This window comes from Oreochromis niloticus, linkage group LG7 (assembly GCF_001858045.2).
Source record: "Oreochromis niloticus isolate F11D_XX linkage group LG7, O_niloticus_UMD_NMBU, whole genome shotgun sequence".
Taxonomy (NCBI): domain Eukaryota; kingdom Metazoa; phylum Chordata; class Actinopteri; order Cichliformes; family Cichlidae; genus Oreochromis; species Oreochromis niloticus.
The window spans coordinates 56,678,131-56,696,252 of record NC_031972.2 but is presented as its reverse complement, the minus strand read 5'-3'; the positions used below and the strand labels follow the sequence as shown (position 1 = coordinate 56,696,252).

General features: G+C 39.4%; 2 protein-coding genes across 2 annotated transcripts; one reads left to right on the top strand and one right to left on the bottom strand.

Annotated features, from left to right (window-relative positions):
* The first annotated feature begins 1,914 nt into the window (after window positions 1–1,914).
* Window positions 1,915–7,194, top strand: tmem263 (transmembrane protein 263). Its single transcript, XM_003440363.5, has 3 exons — window positions 1,915–2,098; window positions 3,401–3,471; window positions 5,818–7,194. Exons 2-3 carry the CDS (start codon window positions 3,405–3,407, stop codon window positions 6,111–6,113), a joined length of 363 nt encoding a protein of 120 aa, XP_003440411.1. The 5' UTR covers window positions 1,915–2,098; window positions 3,401–3,404; the 3' UTR covers window positions 6,114–7,194.
* A 1,581-nt stretch (window positions 7,195–8,775) lies between these two features.
* On the bottom strand, window positions 8,776–11,809 carry LOC100534481 (zona pellucida sperm-binding protein 4). The gene is made up of 9 exons (XM_025908443.1): window positions 11,168–11,809; window positions 10,814–11,089; window positions 10,437–10,621; window positions 10,247–10,344; window positions 10,008–10,168; window positions 9,729–9,921; window positions 9,299–9,461; window positions 9,136–9,211; window positions 8,776–9,055 (listed from the first exon to the last, which is right to left on the bottom strand). The coding sequence occupies exons 1-9, from the start codon at window positions 11,736–11,738 to the stop codon at window positions 8,955–8,957; spliced, it is 1,824 nt and encodes a 607-aa protein (XP_025764228.1). The 5' UTR covers window positions 11,739–11,809; the 3' UTR covers window positions 8,776–8,954.
* Window positions 11,810–18,122: the final 6,313 nt, after the last annotated feature.

Genomic DNA, 18,122 nt, shown 5'->3' with positions numbered 1-18,122 from the left:
CTAAATAGATTCCAAGATCATCAATTCAAAAAACTTTAGGCCAGGACAAGATATTCAGATCTGTCTCCTGTTTGTAATGTCTGGAAAAACATCCAAACTGTTATCCTCAGATCACAGGAAATGTTTAGGAACAACCCAGCAGTCACCAAGGCTCAAACCTGCCATGACCCGGAAACTGCAGAAACATCAATGTCCTCTGTCCACAATTAAGTGAATTTTGCATCACTATGGACAGAGAGGGTGTCAGTCAAAAAAAGAATCCCTTGCTCTAGAATCGACATCTTCAAGCTTGACTGAAATTTACAGTTGTCCACGCTGTCCAGCTTTCCTCTGAACAAAAGTTTTATGGTCAGACAAGGAAAAATTTGAGCTTTATGGCCACAATGACAAGAGGTATGTTTAGTGGAGTAAAGGTAAGGCTTTTAAATCTCCAAAGGCTGTACCAACTGTCAAGCATGGTGGTGGTAGCATGATGTTTTGCAGCTGCTTTGCTACCAGGGGTACTGGTACATTCCACAAAGTGGACAGAATAATAAAGAAGGAGGACTCCCTTTAAAAACACACAAGGCTGACCAAAGTGCTGAACAGCAGAAATACAAGAGATACAATAAGAATAATAAATATGATAAAATAGTAACTATAGTAACAACAATAAAATATAAGTAAATAAAAGTCAGTTACCCACTGAGTCAAATGCCAGCGAATAAAAATATGTTTTTAATCTGGATTTAAAAACCATCACTGATGTCAATGCCCTAATGTGAAGAGGAAGATTATTCCAAAGCTAAAATTCTTTAAGTTTACCTCAAATCAACAGCTAAATAGTTGAAACTTGGACAAAATTGGGTGTTTCAAAAGCAGAATGATCACAAATACACATCAAAACTGGTGTTGGAGTGGAAAAAGCAGGCAAACACTAAGCTGGTGGTCTTGCCAAAGCCCCGGCCATAACCCTATTGAAAATGTGCAGACTATGCCTGAAAGTCGGGTCCATGTAGCAAACCAACAAATTTCAATTAATTCTACCAATTGTGAAATGCAGAGTGGACAAATATCCAACCGGAACTCTAACAAAAGCTTTTTGATGGCTACCAAAAGCATCTGGTCAAGGTGCAACTTGCTAAAAGAGATATAACCAAATATCAGTAAAGGTCTATGAATATGCAAGCCTGTATGTTTACTTTTGATCGAGTGTGGATTAAACTACTCTTATCTTAAAGTTGTGATAAATGTTTGGATAAAGCTAAACTTTCAGACACTCTGTGACAAGATTTAAAATACAGGACCTATACCCTTATTCACTTCAGCTCGGCTAATACTAAGTTTTTAAGGTGTAGATCTCTAAAATTAATACCTTAATATCATATTTCATACCATCTTTCAGCTTTATGCCTTTTCGAATAGCGGTTATATTTGTTTTTAGGGGAGACGTGACCATCTATTTAAGACAGACGATCTCTGTTAAAGCTAAACTTGTACGTCACTTCCGCCTTGAGGGGAGGAGGCGGTCTCGAGGTATTTGTGTCCGTGTCCCATCCCGCCAAAGTCTGGTTATGTTTTGAGGCTGCGTATTATTTAAACCAATTGTTTCTACTATATATAAATGTATATTTGAAAATACTGAAATAAAAACCTTTTTTAATGTAAAAACAACCCCATGTGTTCTTGATTTCATTACATTTTTTAACCGATTTAATCGGAAAACACTGTTTGGGTTCTTAAACGTCAGGGCCTCAGTGCATTATAAAATTATGCTAATTAATGTCGTATAAATGTCAAAAAGTGGACTAAAATTATAAACAGGATCAGTCTAATTTTAGATCCAGTACTTGTGAGCCGTGTGTTTTTCTCACACGGAGCAGCAGCTGGGGATCCATCTGCAAACAGTGCGTAACTCTGTGTGTTTTTATGGGTGGAGACTGAGGTTCTCCTCCTCCTCCAAAAAGAGTCAGACAACACAAGCCCGCTTCGCCATCAGCAGCTTCATTGTTGCAGGATCTGGGTCCTTTTAGAAATAACTGTGGTCATTTTTTTTTTAAAGAACACAGCCTTAACCATAAGTGGGTCGCTCTCTTTGCTAGCTGTACGCTCACGCAAGGTAAGTGTTTTGGGATTCAGTTTGTTTGACGACAGTCAGCCATGAAAACTTCAGCAGAAGCACGAGCGTCACTTTTGAAAAGAAAAAAGGAAAAGAAAAACACCTCAGCCATATTTCCTTAAAAACAGCTCCCGAGCAAAAACACCACAGACCCTTACTTTGTACGGGACCGCTAGTTTAGAAATGTCGACGCACTGTCGACCATTAGCGGGGGAAAGCTGCTGAAAGTGGCGTTTCCCTGGGGAGAGATGTGACGTTTGAGCTAGAAGATTCTGTAAAATAACATTAATCAGCGTGTGGCGTTCAGGCTCCGCGTATAACTGACTCAACTATGAAGGTTATAAAGGTCGTAAATTTATGTTTTCCCCTTCGTTTGTGATATAAGTTAGCGTACTCTTCGAGTACTGACTGGAAGTTACTGTCGCGTTTTGCACGTAGAGCTCGATCTGTTTGAACCCTACACAGAGTTGTTTCCACTACAGCTTTCTACCGTTATCCGGCGTTATGTTTACAACCCATTTAAAGAAGATGTCTTTTGAGCAGGTTTTTATACATTCTGAATGGTCTGTTTTTGAAATGACCCTTTATTTATTATGTTTGTTGTTTTGGCCAACGTCTGTTCTGAAATAGGCTTGTGCAGACATGAAAATGCTTTAAATAGTTGTGCACAAATTAATGATTGCGCACTAACGAACTCAACAATAGAATTGGAGTGATTTGCTTCCCCCAAGTATAGACACATAAGGTGTACACAGTTCATATTTTATCTCTTTGTGCTTTTGTTTTTTTGCCTGCTCTGTGAGAAACACCTGAACAGGTCCGCCTTGTTTTAAGGATACGGAGCACGCCCAAAGCAAGCTCCTTTATTTTCTGTACACATTGTGCCTGCAGCAGCCCAGTTATTTACACTGACGTTGTCAGTTAAAGCTCTCTTTGTAGGCTGTCTTACATACATACATATTTTATTTGGAAGAAAGTCTTTCAGTAAGATCAAAACATTGTCACAGACATCAAAACTTACACCAACGTGTTCGTGGTGGAGCAGTTTTGTACTGTGTACTTTGTTGTTCATAATGTTAAGGACATAAACTGAAAATCCACCAACTTATCACATTCAGCATCACAGATAAACGTGCTTCAACATGCACTTAAACACTTTTAAGGATTCCAGTAAGAAGATAACTTTCAATAGTTTTAGTGGGATCTTTAAGTTAAGGCAGTCTCTGTTTAGCTGTAGTTCAGCACACGTTATAGCTGCATTGCTGTATGACGTGTTGGTAATTGTGTCACTTATTTTCCCAGAGAGATGAGTCAGGCAGAGCAGGCGCCTGCGGACATGCCTGCATGCCATGAAGATGAGCCAGCAGCTGCAGGTAAGTATAGCTGGACACCTCCTTTGACGTATACTAACACATCTTTTAAGCTTAGCATAGTAGCATGCTGCTTGGTTAAAGATGTACATGTGGGGGAAATTATATGTAATTAGGACTCTTTTTACCACAGCGATTAGCTGTTTCTCCAGGAATCAGCTATTAAGTGCACTGTAATTTTGTTAAAATTTGATTAGCGGGTGTTCAGGGTGGCCTGCCTACAACAAAGAGACTTTAACTGCTCTGTTTGAAATCCTCATGTCCTTTTGCTCTAGTTTGTCAAAACTGGGAAATGTTATAATTAAATATCCTTGTTGTTCTGTACCGCCAACATGTTTTCTGTAATAGCATTGCAGTACTGGGCAACGGTGTTGTCTACATTTATACTCTTGTTGCTGCGTCACCATTACTCTGCTAAAGTCCAACTCTTTGTGTTGGACTTTTAGCTAATAAATCTTGAACAGCGGTTACTTTTATAGAAACACAGGTAGGGCTGTGCCATATCATTGATATTGTCTGCAATAACAGTGGTACAAATTTTTACAAATATCATTTTATGATATATTTTCTATGTTTCTTAGTACTTGCAAAGAGAGTAGCCAGGGATGCGTGAGACCAAGAGCTTCCTTTTAGCCTCCAGTGACAATTTAGTACCTATGAAGGGAGGTACTCCAACCACCTCTAAAAAATCACAATACTTTGCAAAATATGCAAGAAAACAGTTCCTGCTAAAGCTGGCAACAACAAACTTGTTTCACCACTTGAGGCAAAAACACACCGTTGAGTTCAGCCAGGTTATGAAAGAGGAGATGCTAGCACCTGTGGATGTGTGACCCAAATGTCAACATATGGCTCCACTGAGCCTTGCTAGTTGCACTCCATATGACAGGAAAAGCAATCAGTAGATGGAAATGACTTATGTTGTTACATTGTGGAAGAGCAGGTTTTGAAATAGCTGGTTCATCCTACGTATAGAAAATACTTCAGTTTTCTTTTTTTTCTTTTTTTTTATCATGTGACAGTTTTGTGCAGGTCCTAAAGAGTTATAAGGTTAAATTACTTTAGTATTTGTTTGTTATTATTAGCTATTGTTTGCTCTGAATTTCCAGTGAAGAGCACAACCTAGGCTAGTTTTGTGCTAAACTTTGACTTCTGCTCTGTCACTGGATACAATGCTGTGTCATTGCTATAGTGCTGCTGCTGCTTGTGCCAACTTGTTTGAGTAGATTTACACTTTAAATTAGGAAGTGTGTCGTTAATTACAGTCGCTCGTTGGAAAAGAAGGATGGAAAATGCCTTTTATTTACTTATAAATTCTGCTGGATGTAAGCATCAATAAAGTGTTCACTTTTCGTTTTTCGTTTTTGTTTTTTGTTTTTTAAAATTTCATCAGAAATTTTATTGCAATTTTTTGAGATATATTAATATGGACTGATACTTGGCATAGAATAGAACTTTTATACTCTTAACTGAGCACTCAAGGCACTTTTTACTGAAAGCCACATTTACTCATTCACACACACACACACACACACACACACACACACACACACACACACACACATTCATACAGCATTTTTGTCACATGCCTTCAAGAGCTTTTGTAACTATCACACGCACGCAAAGACACACACACACACGCACGCAGGCACGCACAGACTCCAGCAGATGCATTGGGGCAATTTGGGGCTCAGGAGATAAAGCAGGTTATCCACCAACTGGAAGCTAGCTTGATCCCCAGTTCCTCCAGTCCATATGCTAATGTGACCCTGGGCAAGAAACTGAGCCCCAAATTGCCCCAATGCATCTGCTGGAGTCTGTGCGTGTCTGCGTGCGTGTGTGTGTGTGATAGTTACAAAAGCTCTTGAAGCTTTTGTCCCTCCACCAGTTACAATATCATTATGGCTATTGATTAGATTGCAATTTGAAGGTTTCAGCCTGAGCTCTGGGACATTTTGATTAAATGATTATATATTTAAATAAACAAAAATTAATCATTAATAAAAATGATAGTTTCACTTGTATGTATATAGCACCAAATCACGAGCAGTCACCTCAAGCCGCTTTAAATTGTAAGGCAGAGGAACCTACAGTAATACAGAGAAAACCCCAGCAATCAAACGACCTCCTCTGAGCAAACACTTGACAACAGTGGGAAGGAAAAACTCCCTTCTAAGAGAAAGACACCTCTTCATCAGCCATCTGGTTCAATTAAATAATTTAGGAGATTTGTATGCGATGCGAGAATTGTTGTTGTGGGTGAAGTGTTATTTTGTATTATATAGTTCAGGATGGCTCAGAGGATTCCCCAAAAAAAATTAAGATGGTATTTTTGATGTTTTAAATCAGACAACAAGGACCATCCAGTGGCACAGCCGGGCATGTTCGGCAGGTTGGCGGGGGGCTTATACGGTGCCACCAAGGGAGCTTTGGGAGCAACAGTGGGCGGTGTGACCTGGATAGGAGGAAAGGGTCTGGACCTCACCAAGACTGCTGTCACCTCCGTAGTCGCCGTGCCTGTGATGGGAGTAGGACTGGTTAAAGGGGGAGTGTGTGCTGTCGCTGGAGGAGTGACTGCTGTCGGCTCTGCAGTAGCCAGCAAAGTTCCTATAGGGGGAGGCAAAAAGAAGGACAAGTCTGACTGATGCAGAGACGCTCAGCTGAGTGGTAACGCTCGCACTGCGTTTCACCTGATTCAGCACTGTTGAGCAGAAAAAGAGCAATGGGAGATTCAGAAGTTCAGTGTGCACGTTTTGGTGTTGGTTTTGTTTTGTTTAGTTTCATGTGTGTGTTTGTTGGTAAAACCCACATCCATAAAATTAAATGGCAATTTTTTTTTAAATCAAGCAGCAATATAAACACTCCACTGCTGCTGTTAAATGCAAACACCAGACCTTTCTCCTGTGCCAATAAAATGTTCGGTGATGGGCCGCTACACTGCTTCCATTAGTAACTTTTGTACAAGAGGAAAACCAGCACTTATGAAGTAAAAATTTACTTGCAAGACAATCAGCGATCTGTGATGATGTGTTTATTCCGATTTTATTGCTAACTGGCAAACACTGTTACTTTATGTGGAAATTCTTAGTGTGTCTTTTTTCCTTCATGTCCTTTCATTTAATCAGTTGTTCACAAATCAGAAGGTATGTCTAATCAAAGATATATCAGACCTGTAAAAGTCATTGCTGGTTGTTGATATTTCATTGGTGGGTTTTTGACTGATGTCTTTTTTTTTTCCTGTATTTTTCAGCTTAGTGAAATGTTTTTGTGTTTTCATACCGATCCTGATATATTACAATAAATACAGCATTACAGTCTAAAATTCAGAGCTTGTTAATTGCAATGAAACCTTTTTCCTGTTTCATACATTCACTACTTCTGTTATTTAAACATTTTTCCACATACTGTCTGCAGTCCAGTAAAGTTTTCATCAATGCTTTGTTTGTTTTTTGTTTGTTGCTTTGTTTACTGCTGTGTGGTAAAAATGTGACAGCTGGATTTCTTTGAATTACATTCTCCGTTTCAAGTGTAAAGTACATTTTAAGCTGAAAACCTGTGAAAGTGCATACCTTTGAGCTCCAGTTAAGTAGCTTTCAGGCTTTGTATCATGGAGAACTGAGGTTTGACAGCTTTTGTATGATCAGTGTTACAGATTGTTAGAAGCCTTTTCAAACATGGCAAATATATACTTAGAATTTTTTTTTGTAATAAAATATCTGAAAGTCATTTGTTTTCTGTTTCCTCTGTTACTAAATAAGCTTTAATATATGTAAGACCAAATTATTGCATTTACTAGTGTTACACTTTTAATACATTTGTGTTTTAAATTCAGAACTGCACCAGCATCTCTGAACATTCATCAATATATTTTGTAAAATTCATGTCACGGTTTAAAGCAGCCTTAGTCCTTCATGTTTTTGTTGTAGTTTACTAATGTTACTTTAAATAGGGGGCTTTAACATTTATTTTATTTTTCTTCTACCAGTATTTGTTCATGTTTAAAAAAACAAACAAAAACACTGAAAAGGCACAATTTTTATTGTTCATTTATTTATTTATTTATTTTTCAGTTTATGACATGCACTTCAGTAACTATACTTTGCTAGTATTGGGTTGGACCCACTTTTGTCATCAGAACTGCTGTTTCATAAGATAAATTCAATGAGGTGCTGAAAATTACTCTGGGATTTTGGTCCATATTAACATGATAACATGACAGAGTTACTGCTGGTTTGTCAGTTGCACATCCATGTGTGAGAGTTTCCCATTCAACCACATCCAAAAGGTGCTTTACTGGATTGAGCACCTTAGTGTGTCTCACCTTATTACCTTATTCTACTGGCATCTGAATGTTACAGCCGAAATCAAATTCCATTGGCTTTGAAAGGAGTGCCAGCCCTCTCTCCATCATTTTTCCATGTAGTCACTGGATTTTTCCAACTATTTTCTGTAAACCTGAGAGATATTCGTGTGGCAAAAATCCAAGTAGGTCAGCAGTTTCTGAAATACTCTGACTAGCATGTTTAGAACCATCAACTATGCCACATTCGAAGTTTCTTAAATCATGTCTTCTCCGTTGTGATGATCAGTTTGAACTTTAGCAGACCACCTTGACCACTTGTACCTGCCTAAATGCATTGGGTGGCTGCCATGCGATTGGCTGATTAGATTTTTTCATTAGCGAGTAGTTAAACAGGTATACTTCACAAAGTGGCTGGTGAGTGTGTATTACGCTAATCTGTCTGAAGAGTTTAAACTTTCTGCACAATATTCACCTTAGTTTATCATTTGGAACGTAAATTACGTTGCAAATTTATTTAATTTCTGTTTACTTTTGATCTCCCCAGTCCTGTCCGCGTGTCTGACTGGTCTCTATGTGTTCTGCCTCCATGTTGCCACGTTCATCTCATCGTCCCTGTGTCTCCCCAATCTGTCATGTCTCAGTATCTGTTGTTTAGCTTTTGGTTTTTGTCACCTGTTTACCAGTTATAATGCTGTGATTTTGAGTTTAGTTCTGCATTTTGGGTCCATATACCTGCTTACAGATTTGCTGTGAACCAATATCTAATATCTTGTTTTTTTTGTTTGTTTTGGATGATTTTGGGAAGGTGTCTGTTATCTGTTAATTTTTTCTAAATTTTTCTTAAAATAAAGGGATGTGGTTGGGGAAAGATGACTTTTTGTATTTTATGTAGGATTCATTATAAAGGCATGACTTGGGTACTACAAAAATTGGTTCTCCTTTTTAGGAATGTCACTGGTAAAAAAGGTATAGTACAAGCAAAAAACAAACTGATTTACATCATGTTGGAGCCAATACTTCTTTAATATAAATCTCAATGACATGATTAGACATATTTCTTCCTACAGCACACTTGAATTCTTTTCTCCAACATTATAATCTAATTTCCACTTCATACTACTAATAACCGTTTTCATGTTGCAGATTTTTTTTTAACTTGTTGTTCTCAGCAAAGTTCTTGAGGTCAAGCTGTTAACTGCTCAGGAGCAGTCATGATCAGTGGCCCGGAGGAAACCACAGTCTTTGGTTCATTCGTCGTCTGGTCTTCAGCTTCGACATCTCTCCCTACACACAGAAATAGAAACATGATCAGATTGAAGATCATTTTGCATTTGAATCTTAGAGACTATGAATTTATATCTTACTTGTCCTGTGGCATGCTGGCTCACAGCTGACAAACTGTCCGCTAACACACACAGCTGTGCTACAGTGAATGTACAGCTGAAGGAATAAGGATAAGCGTGTTGGTTAAAAGGGAAAAATATTTAGTTAGTGCAGAAACACTGCTCAAACTGATGTACTCATTACCTTTTCATGCAGTGGATCCATTCCCTTCTGGTCCTTTACTGAGGAACCCACGAAGGTGAACATTTTGAAAACGAAACGCCGGTAATGACTGGGGAAGTCCAGGCCAGAGTTAGCACTCACCGGTACCAGTGAGGACAAGTAATTATCATCCCGGTATGGACATCTGGATGGAGCGCATGGAGAACAATTTTAGTTAAGAGAACACTAGCCAACTGTTTTTGTCTTCAGCAATACCAACTACGGGTAAGATCAATTATAAATAATATGCGTCTGTGTGTCCACTACAGACAAACTTTTCAGCTTATTAGATTATTGGATGATTTATCAAAACCATATGTTTATTTCATTCTCAAATATTAATAAAATTATTTTCCTCAAAAATTCAACATGTTGTCACAAACAGGGCTGAGTACGCTGGTATCTTATTTACCCGTCTATCAGAATGTCCCACTGGGGGAAGGTGTGGGGGAAAGGGCTTGTGGTTACCCAACAGCGACCAAGAGTCAAGACGAGCATCGGATCTGTCTTTTTGAGGAGCTGAACCTCCACGTACACAGGGTCCCTCAGGACTTTGGTCACAGGGTAGTCTGCTTCCGTATAGAACGAAGTATAGGCCACATCCACTGTGAGAGCAGAGACGTCAATTATTATTATAAGATTTTACCTAATCTTGGAAACAAATGGACTCTTTAAGTTGCCACACACTTACATTCATTACAACCCTTTGTAAGGCATCGTCCATTGGCCAACCTCATGACTACATTAATGGGTCCCATAGCAGAAACTGGCAGAGGAAGATTTTGTAACGGTAGGATTTCTACAATCACAGTTTCAACATCGGTGCCAATGTACCTACACTGGAAAAGGAAGCTGAAAAAGAAAATAATATCATGCTACAGAGTCCGAAACTTTAATTTAATGCCAGGACAATCTAAAATGTTTACTTACTCAAAGTGACTGTCTCGGGTAATAGATCCACGAGGCCCAACTCCCACCTGATATGAGGAAGTCATTCTGTTCTCATAGATTATTACACCAGGCTCCTCCTGCAAAAGGTTAAACGTGGTTGGTAAGATAACAATATTTACAAATATACCCTGCCTGACTGATAGAAAAGTAGGAGGACACACTGTTTTACCATAAAGGTGGTGCCACAGGCAGTAACAGGAAACTGATATATGGCAAAGGCTGAATTGGAGTCAACATATGAACAGCCAGGACCACCTGCTGCCAGTGAGGTTGTCTGGAGGTCAAGGTGGGGTAGAGTAATGTCTTTGGCAACAACAACAATGAATTGAGCATCCCGAGTGCACTGGACAGTCACTGGTGATAAAAACGTAGGCAGATAAAGGATTTGATATTGCTGACAAACTGGAAACAACATAAAGATTTAGAACTCAGTTTTACTTGAATATTTTTAGTGTAATCAGGCTTCAAGATTTTGTTGTTACGACAACAGCTTTGGATCAATTGATATGAGCTATTTATTAGATAAAACAAACCAAAAAAACTCACCTGCCTTTCCAAAGTAGCACTGATTGCCATCAAAGCAGCATTTTATGGATTCACAGTGAGCACCTGAAATACCAGTAGTTCCGCATGGGACTCTCACACTTTTTTCCACATCACAGCTCTGAGCCGGTGGCAGCGTCGGAGGCACTTTTGGAGTTTGTGGGACTTTTGGTTTTTGGGGAAAGTAATCATTGGATACTTGAGGAAAAGGTGGGACTTGCTTCCCTGGAGGCAATGGCCGGGGAGGAGGTCGAGGTTGCTGGGGATTTTGTGGTGGAGGAGGGATGTACGGTGGAGGCGGAGGTTCTTTGAAGGGAATCTGCCATGGCGGAGGGTTCTGGGGATTTTGCTGTGGAGGAGGTCGAGGCTGTTGAGGAATTTGTGGTGGAGGAGGTCGGTATGGTGGAGGGTTCTGGGGATTTTGTGGTGGAGGAGGGATGTACGGTGGAGGCGGAGGTTCTTTCTTGGGAATCTGCCATGGCGGAGGGTTCTGGGGATTTTGCTGTGGAGGAGGTCGAGGCTGTTGAGGAATTTGTGGTGGAGGAGGTCGGTATGGTGGAGGGTTCTGGGGATTTTGTGGTGGAGGAGGGATGTACGGTGGAGGCGGAGGTTCTTTCTTGGGAATCTGCCATGGTGGAGGGTTCTGGGGATTTTGTGGTGGAGGAGGTCGGTATGGTGGAGGGTTCTGGTTCGGTGGAGGCTGAGGGTTCTGGGGCTTTGGAAGTGGAGGAGGCAGGATTGGTGGAAATTGAGGGTCCTGGGGTTTCTGCCACGGAGGAGGACGGTACGGTAGAACTTGAGGGTCCTGGGGTTTCTGCCACGGAGGAGGCTGGAATGGTGGAACGTTCTGAGCCTCTACCTCTGTCCCAGCTAAAGAGCCTAGCAAAGCTAGTGCCATGAAAAATTTGGCACTCCAGAACTTTGCCATGGTTTCTCGGCTGTCTGATCTGGACACTTCCAAAGTGCACAGTTTCAGTCAGCTGTGCCATTTATTTGCTACCAACCCTAAAGTTTTTTTTTTCTTATAAACCCACCTCCTCGGTCAAAAAAAACACCAATCAAAGCTTAGCAACTTTCGACAGTCAGAAACATTTAAATATCTGTTGACAAATCCAAAATCTGGGTCACACAAACCTTTTAAAGGTCTTCATAGTCTCAAACTGTATCTGTCACCAGATGTTTATTTTTCAAGTGCACAATGACAAGCAAATTGATTGTTCCTCAGAATTTGTAACAAATTGCTAGTTTTTGTCTACTATAGTACTATCATTTAAACAGAGTTTTGTAGCAGTTTATGAAACAGAACAACTGAAATCAAGTACAAGATAAACTTGGTTGTCTCAGTTCATTTTAGGGAAAATATCAGTCAAAGTCCAGCAGGAGTTTTCCAAAACATGATCCAGCGTTATGCAACAACCACGGCTATGACAGCAGACGATAAGAAAAGGTAAAGTTCTCATATTATTTAGTTAGAATAGCAGACCACTGTACAACTTCATCAAGACGTATAAATAATCTGCTGTTTTACTTACACTTCATTTGCTAAATTTGTTTTTAAAACTAACACTGCATGGATCCAAAGTGATAGCCTGATTTCGCAGTTACAGTTAAGTCCATAAATATTTGGAGAGAGGCTACTTTTTTCTAATTTTGGTTCTGTACATTACCACAATTAATTTTAAATTTAACAACTCCGATGCAGTCAAAGGTAGACTTTCAGCTTTAATTCACTAGGTTAAACAAAAATAGTGCATAAAAATTTGAGGAACTAAAGCATTTTTAACATAGTCCCATCATTTCAGGGGCTCAATACTAATTGGACAAATTAAATAACTTTGCATTTTCTATTTGCGTAACATCTCTAAAGTTAGAAATATCCTGTCTCAGAGTGACGCTGAAAAACTAGTTCATGCATCTATAACTTCTAGGCTGGACTATTGTAATTCATTATTATCAGGATGTCCTAAAAACTCCCTGAAAAGCCTTCAGCTAATCCAAAATGCTGCAGCAAGAGTACTGACAGGGACTAGAAAGAGAGAGCATATTTCTCCTGTATTGGCTTCCCTTCATTGGCTCCCTGTTAAATCCAGAATTGAATTCAAAGTCCTGCTCCTCACATACAAGGTCTTAAATAATCAGGCCCTATCTTAATGACCTTATAGTACCATATCACCCTATTAGAGCACTTCACTCTTGCACTGCAGGCTTACTTGTTGTTCCTAGAGTATTTAAAAGTAGAATGGGAGGGAGAGCCTTCAGTTTTCAGGCTCTTCTTCTGTGGAACCAGCTTCCAGTTTGGATTCAGGAGACAGACACTATCTCTAGTTTTAAGATTAAGCTTAAAACTTTCCTTTTTGCTAAAGCATATAGTTAGGGCTGGACCAGGTGACCCTGAATCCTCCCTTAGTTATGCTGCAATAGGTGTAGGCTGCTGTGGGATTCCCATGATGCACTGAGTATTTCTTCTTCAGTTACCTTTCTCACTCACTATGTGTTAATAGACCTCTATGCATTGAATCGTACTTGTTATTAATCCCTGGCTCTCTTCCACAGCATGTCTTTATCCTGTCTTCCTTCCCTCTCCCCAACCGGTCGCAGCAGATGGCCCCGCCCCTCCCTGAGCCTGGTTCTGCTGGAGGTTTCTTCCTGTTAAAAGGGAGTTTTTCCTTCCCACTGTCGCCAAAGTGCTTCCTCATAGGGGGGCATATGATTGTTGGGTTTTTCTCTGTATGTATTATTGTAGGGTCTACCTTACAATATAAAGCGCCTTGAGCCGACTGTTGTGATTGTGTAATTGTGATTTGGCGCTATATATATAGAATTGAACTGAACTGAAAATAACTGAAAATAAAATGTTCATTTCTAATACTTGGTTGAAAACCCTTTGCTGACAATGACAGCCTGAAGTCTTGAACTCGTGGACATCACCAGATGCTGGTTTTCCATCTTTTTAATGCTCTGCCAGGCCTTTACTACTGCAGCTTTCAGTTGCTGTTTGTTTGCTTGCAGGCCTTTCTGTCTGTAGTGTAGTCTTCAACACGTGAAATGCATGGTCACTTGGGTTGAGATCAGGTGACTCACTTGGCCATTCAAGAATATTTCACTTCGTTGCTTTAAGAAACTCCTGGGTTGCTTTGGCTGTATGTTTTGGGTCATTGTCCATCTGCATTATGAAATGCCCCCCAATCAGTTTGACTGTGTTTAGCTGGATTTGAGTAAACAGTATGTCTCTGAACACCTCAGAATTCATTTGGCTGCTTCTGTCCTTTGTCACATCAGCAGTAAACACTAGTGTCCCAGTGCCACTGGCAGCCATGCACACCCAAACCGTCACACTGGCTCCGGTATGTTTTGCAGATGATGTGTATGCTTTGGATCATTAACTGTTTCACACCTTCTCCATACGTTGCTACTTACTCTGTTAACTGGGTGACTGTGGCTCATAAGATAAACTGGGTCGTCTACCAAATGGAGAGTCTGTGGTTTGTGCCCCAAACTTCCCCAGTCTGCATGTTGAAGCATCCTGAGACAAAATATTAAACCCTGAGTTGCCCCAGTGCATCCACTGGAGTGTGTTTGTTAAACAAGGTTCTTATGTATAGAAAGCACATTTGTGTTTGGGTGAATGAGGCTTACAGTGAAAAGCCCTCTGAGTGCTCAGAGTAGAAAAGTGCCATAATGTACATGCAACTGTAATATTATATTGCGCATCGGGTTATTAGATATTAAAGGGTTTGTGTTATCAACTGATGACACGGTGCACCATTAGTACTAGAAAATGAACTTTTTTGCTGAAACACACCTGCTTTTCAAAAGCAGCACATTTGGTCATTAAAATACCAAATCATAGCTTGACACGTAGCAGCAGACAATGCAGAATCTGCGCGTGAGACCCTCTGGCTATCTGTCACCTCATAGCTTTGAAAAGAAGTCTGCTTCTTCACATTGGGTTGATGTGGTGGTTGTACTATTACAGATGGGGACTAACGTGAAAAACATTTTAACTTTTGAGAATTTTGAAGAACTTGTGGTTGCAGTGGATATCTCTGTGGGCCCTGAGAATACCAAGGAGGGTTCAGCAATGGAAAACATGTGACTTTTAATGATTACTTAGCGATGTTTTTTGGTTAGGGAGGGATGAACTCTAGTGATTGAGGATTCTGAGAGGCTTCTGTTGTAATGTTGGGCTAAACAGTGGTGGTTGCAAGGGTTGAAGAACCTTTGACTTTTTAAAGGAAGCCTTAACTGTGGTGGTTCATGGTGCTGATGGTCCTCTCAGGGTGAAGCGGAGCTGAACTGTGGCAGTTGTAAATGAGAAGAAGTGGAATAAACAGCAGTGGGTGAGGATGTGGACCACTCTTGTTGCAGGTTTCTTTTGCCATAGTTAGTTCTGAACTTCTACTTCTGTTCCATGTACTACTTCTGTTGCAGACTTAGTGCCACTTAAGGACTTTGCCATGTTTGATGCCAGTTTGACCCAAAGAGCCCTAAAGTGAACAATTTATATTTGCTGCTACATTTACATGTAGGCATGAGATCTCAAAAGCCCCTTCCTATGTTGTATCAGCCTCCTACTCTTCAGTTGTTTTTTTGTTTTTGGTTATATTTAATATGATTTTGAGAAACCTGATAAGAAGTTGTATTGGTGGGAAAAGAGATGAAACTACAATAAAAGATCAGTGTGCTGGTCACAGTTTGAGATTAAAGAGTTTATTTACAGGTCCAACTTTGGGTCACAGAAACCTTTTTAAGGTCTGCATGGCCTCAAGCTTTATTTGCTACCAAATGTTTATTTTGCCAGAACGCAATAATCCGGACATCTCACATTTGACCTTGTCAGCTGTTTATCTTAACAGTTGAACATTTACATGACACTGACAGAATATTGAAGATAGGCCAACACAGCGGATATATGGACAGAATCTTAAGCTAAGCCAAATAATGCCAAGCTACACAAAAGGTTACTAATTGTAATAGATTATCAACTGAATGCAAAAGTTTACGGTTAAAAACTATTTTCCACAAAAAAAACCCCAAAACAAAAAATGTCTTAAGGTGCTAGATATTTCTTTTCACAGTCAGCAATCTTTATGGATGAAAAATATGTTTGACTGGAACACAGCAGCTGAGGTTGAATAGTTTGTTTTCATACTTAGTAACTGAATGAAATGACCTAGCAGGGGTAGATATAACGAGAGCTGCTGACAGTTTTTAAAAGTAAAGGAACGGTATTTCCCAGTACTTTCTTTCTTATCTCCTTCACCATACTGGACCAGCCTCCATTAGAGGAAAAAAAATGAGATAATGCTGACCCAGATTCAAGTTAAGCCTAGCTCACATAAAATGTACCAGAGTTTTTAATCATCAGTCTCCAGTTTTACACGCTGGTGAGTTTAAGCAAATATTCTGTAGGATCTTTTTGATTGCACAGTCTCTCATCTGCCAGTCAAATCAGTGTGCATCGCTTTACTCTGAGTCTGCCTGAGTGCGACCATTTCTGAAATGCAAAGGTCTCTAACTTTACAGTACAATGCAAAGCTTTTTTATCAGTTGCGACCATGTGTCCAAAATGCTAATTCACGATTCCTCTGATTAAGTTATCAAACTAGTTAAACCTGTTGCAAATGATAACAGGTTTATCCAGTGGAGGAGACGAGGACTGACAGCGCTGTGTCTGTTAGTGGACACATTTAAAAATTTGCCCAATAGATACAGACTAGCTCGTCAGGATAAACATCACTTTGACAAGAATGTTAAAGGACGCATATTAAATATATCAGATATTACTGAGATATTGATTTTAGCATTTAATTCTAAACTGTATAAACACATAAGTGGAGAATTATACAGGATCATTATTAATTTAAGAGGCCGTTCAACAAATTACATGAAAACTAAATGTGGAAAAGAATTGGCAATGGCAGTCACCTCTATAATGGACATCTATAATAAATGGTAAATGGCCTGCATTTGTATAGCGCTTTACTCAGTCCCGAAGGACCCCAAAGCGCTTTACACTACATTCAGTCATTCACCCATTCACACACACATTCACACACTGGCAATGGCAAGCTACATTGTAGCCACAGCTGCCCTGGGGCGCACTGACAGAGGCGAGAATACCAAAATAACTACAAGAGCCTCATATATGTGGAGTGATTTTCATTGAAAAAATGTGTACGTTTTTTTTCTAACGTTTTTTTTTCTAACTCCAAAAAACTAAAGTCTAGACAGCTCAAATGTCGGCGTGGATTTGATCATTGTTTGACAGACCATGTTTCATCATGTTTTTTGGAGCTGTCTGATCCTTAAACTATTCTGGGACAGTGTTCACAGAAGAGTGAGGGAGTTTCTGTGCTACAGTGCTGAATTTTAGTGCCTGATTTATATATTTTATTTTATTTTATTTAACAAGGCTACTATGTAACTTTTTCCATTTTAAAAGTGTGTTTGGTGCTTATAGTACGAAACCTCTGCTAAAACCTAAAAACAGAACAAACCGCTTCATGTCATTGCTACATTTGACCATATCGTGGAGCTATTTGCTCTGTTTCTGCTGGCCTGCAGTCATTTTCAAGTCAAACACACCACATAACTGTTTTGTTGTTTAGAAAATCTACGCTCTTAACACATATATAAAATTAAATTGGCCCAGTTTGTTATTATTTTGTATTTCAGATATAGCAACCGTATGGCCATTTGTATGGCCGCTGCATATGGAGCCTGAATAACGAGGAGAAAAATATTGAGTGAAACTAAGGTGAAGGATGTGACCTTTTTAGTGAAAGAGAGCGATAAAAACAGAAAGAGAAACAGCCGTTTGTTGGTCCTTGATTTTGGATGCATTTCATAACATTTAGTACGTAAGTTCATTACTGTGTTGTCCTTTCGCTTGCTTTCTATTTACACTGAATTATATATTTTACCAAGATTCACAAACCTAAAATAGTCTCGTTGTATACCACACAAACCATCATGTGATATTTTTGAAATACAATGTTTACTGGACTAATTCACTAATATGCCAACATTTTTTAATTAATAAGAAGTGTTTGTTACAGGACTTGCACCGGACACCGCGACTCCTATGAAATGAATAAAACAAACTGGCAGCTCCTTCAGTACCAGCAACAGTTCAACAAGGTTAAAAGACTCCATACCACTCACACTTTAGCCTTTTTAATAACAAAATGTAATTATTGTAAAGTTAAATAGCTGAAATAAAAACAAATATACATATATAAAAATTTTATTCATTTATTTATTTAGTCAGACCACTTTATAATATTATTTTTCAGTTCTCAAAGGCTCG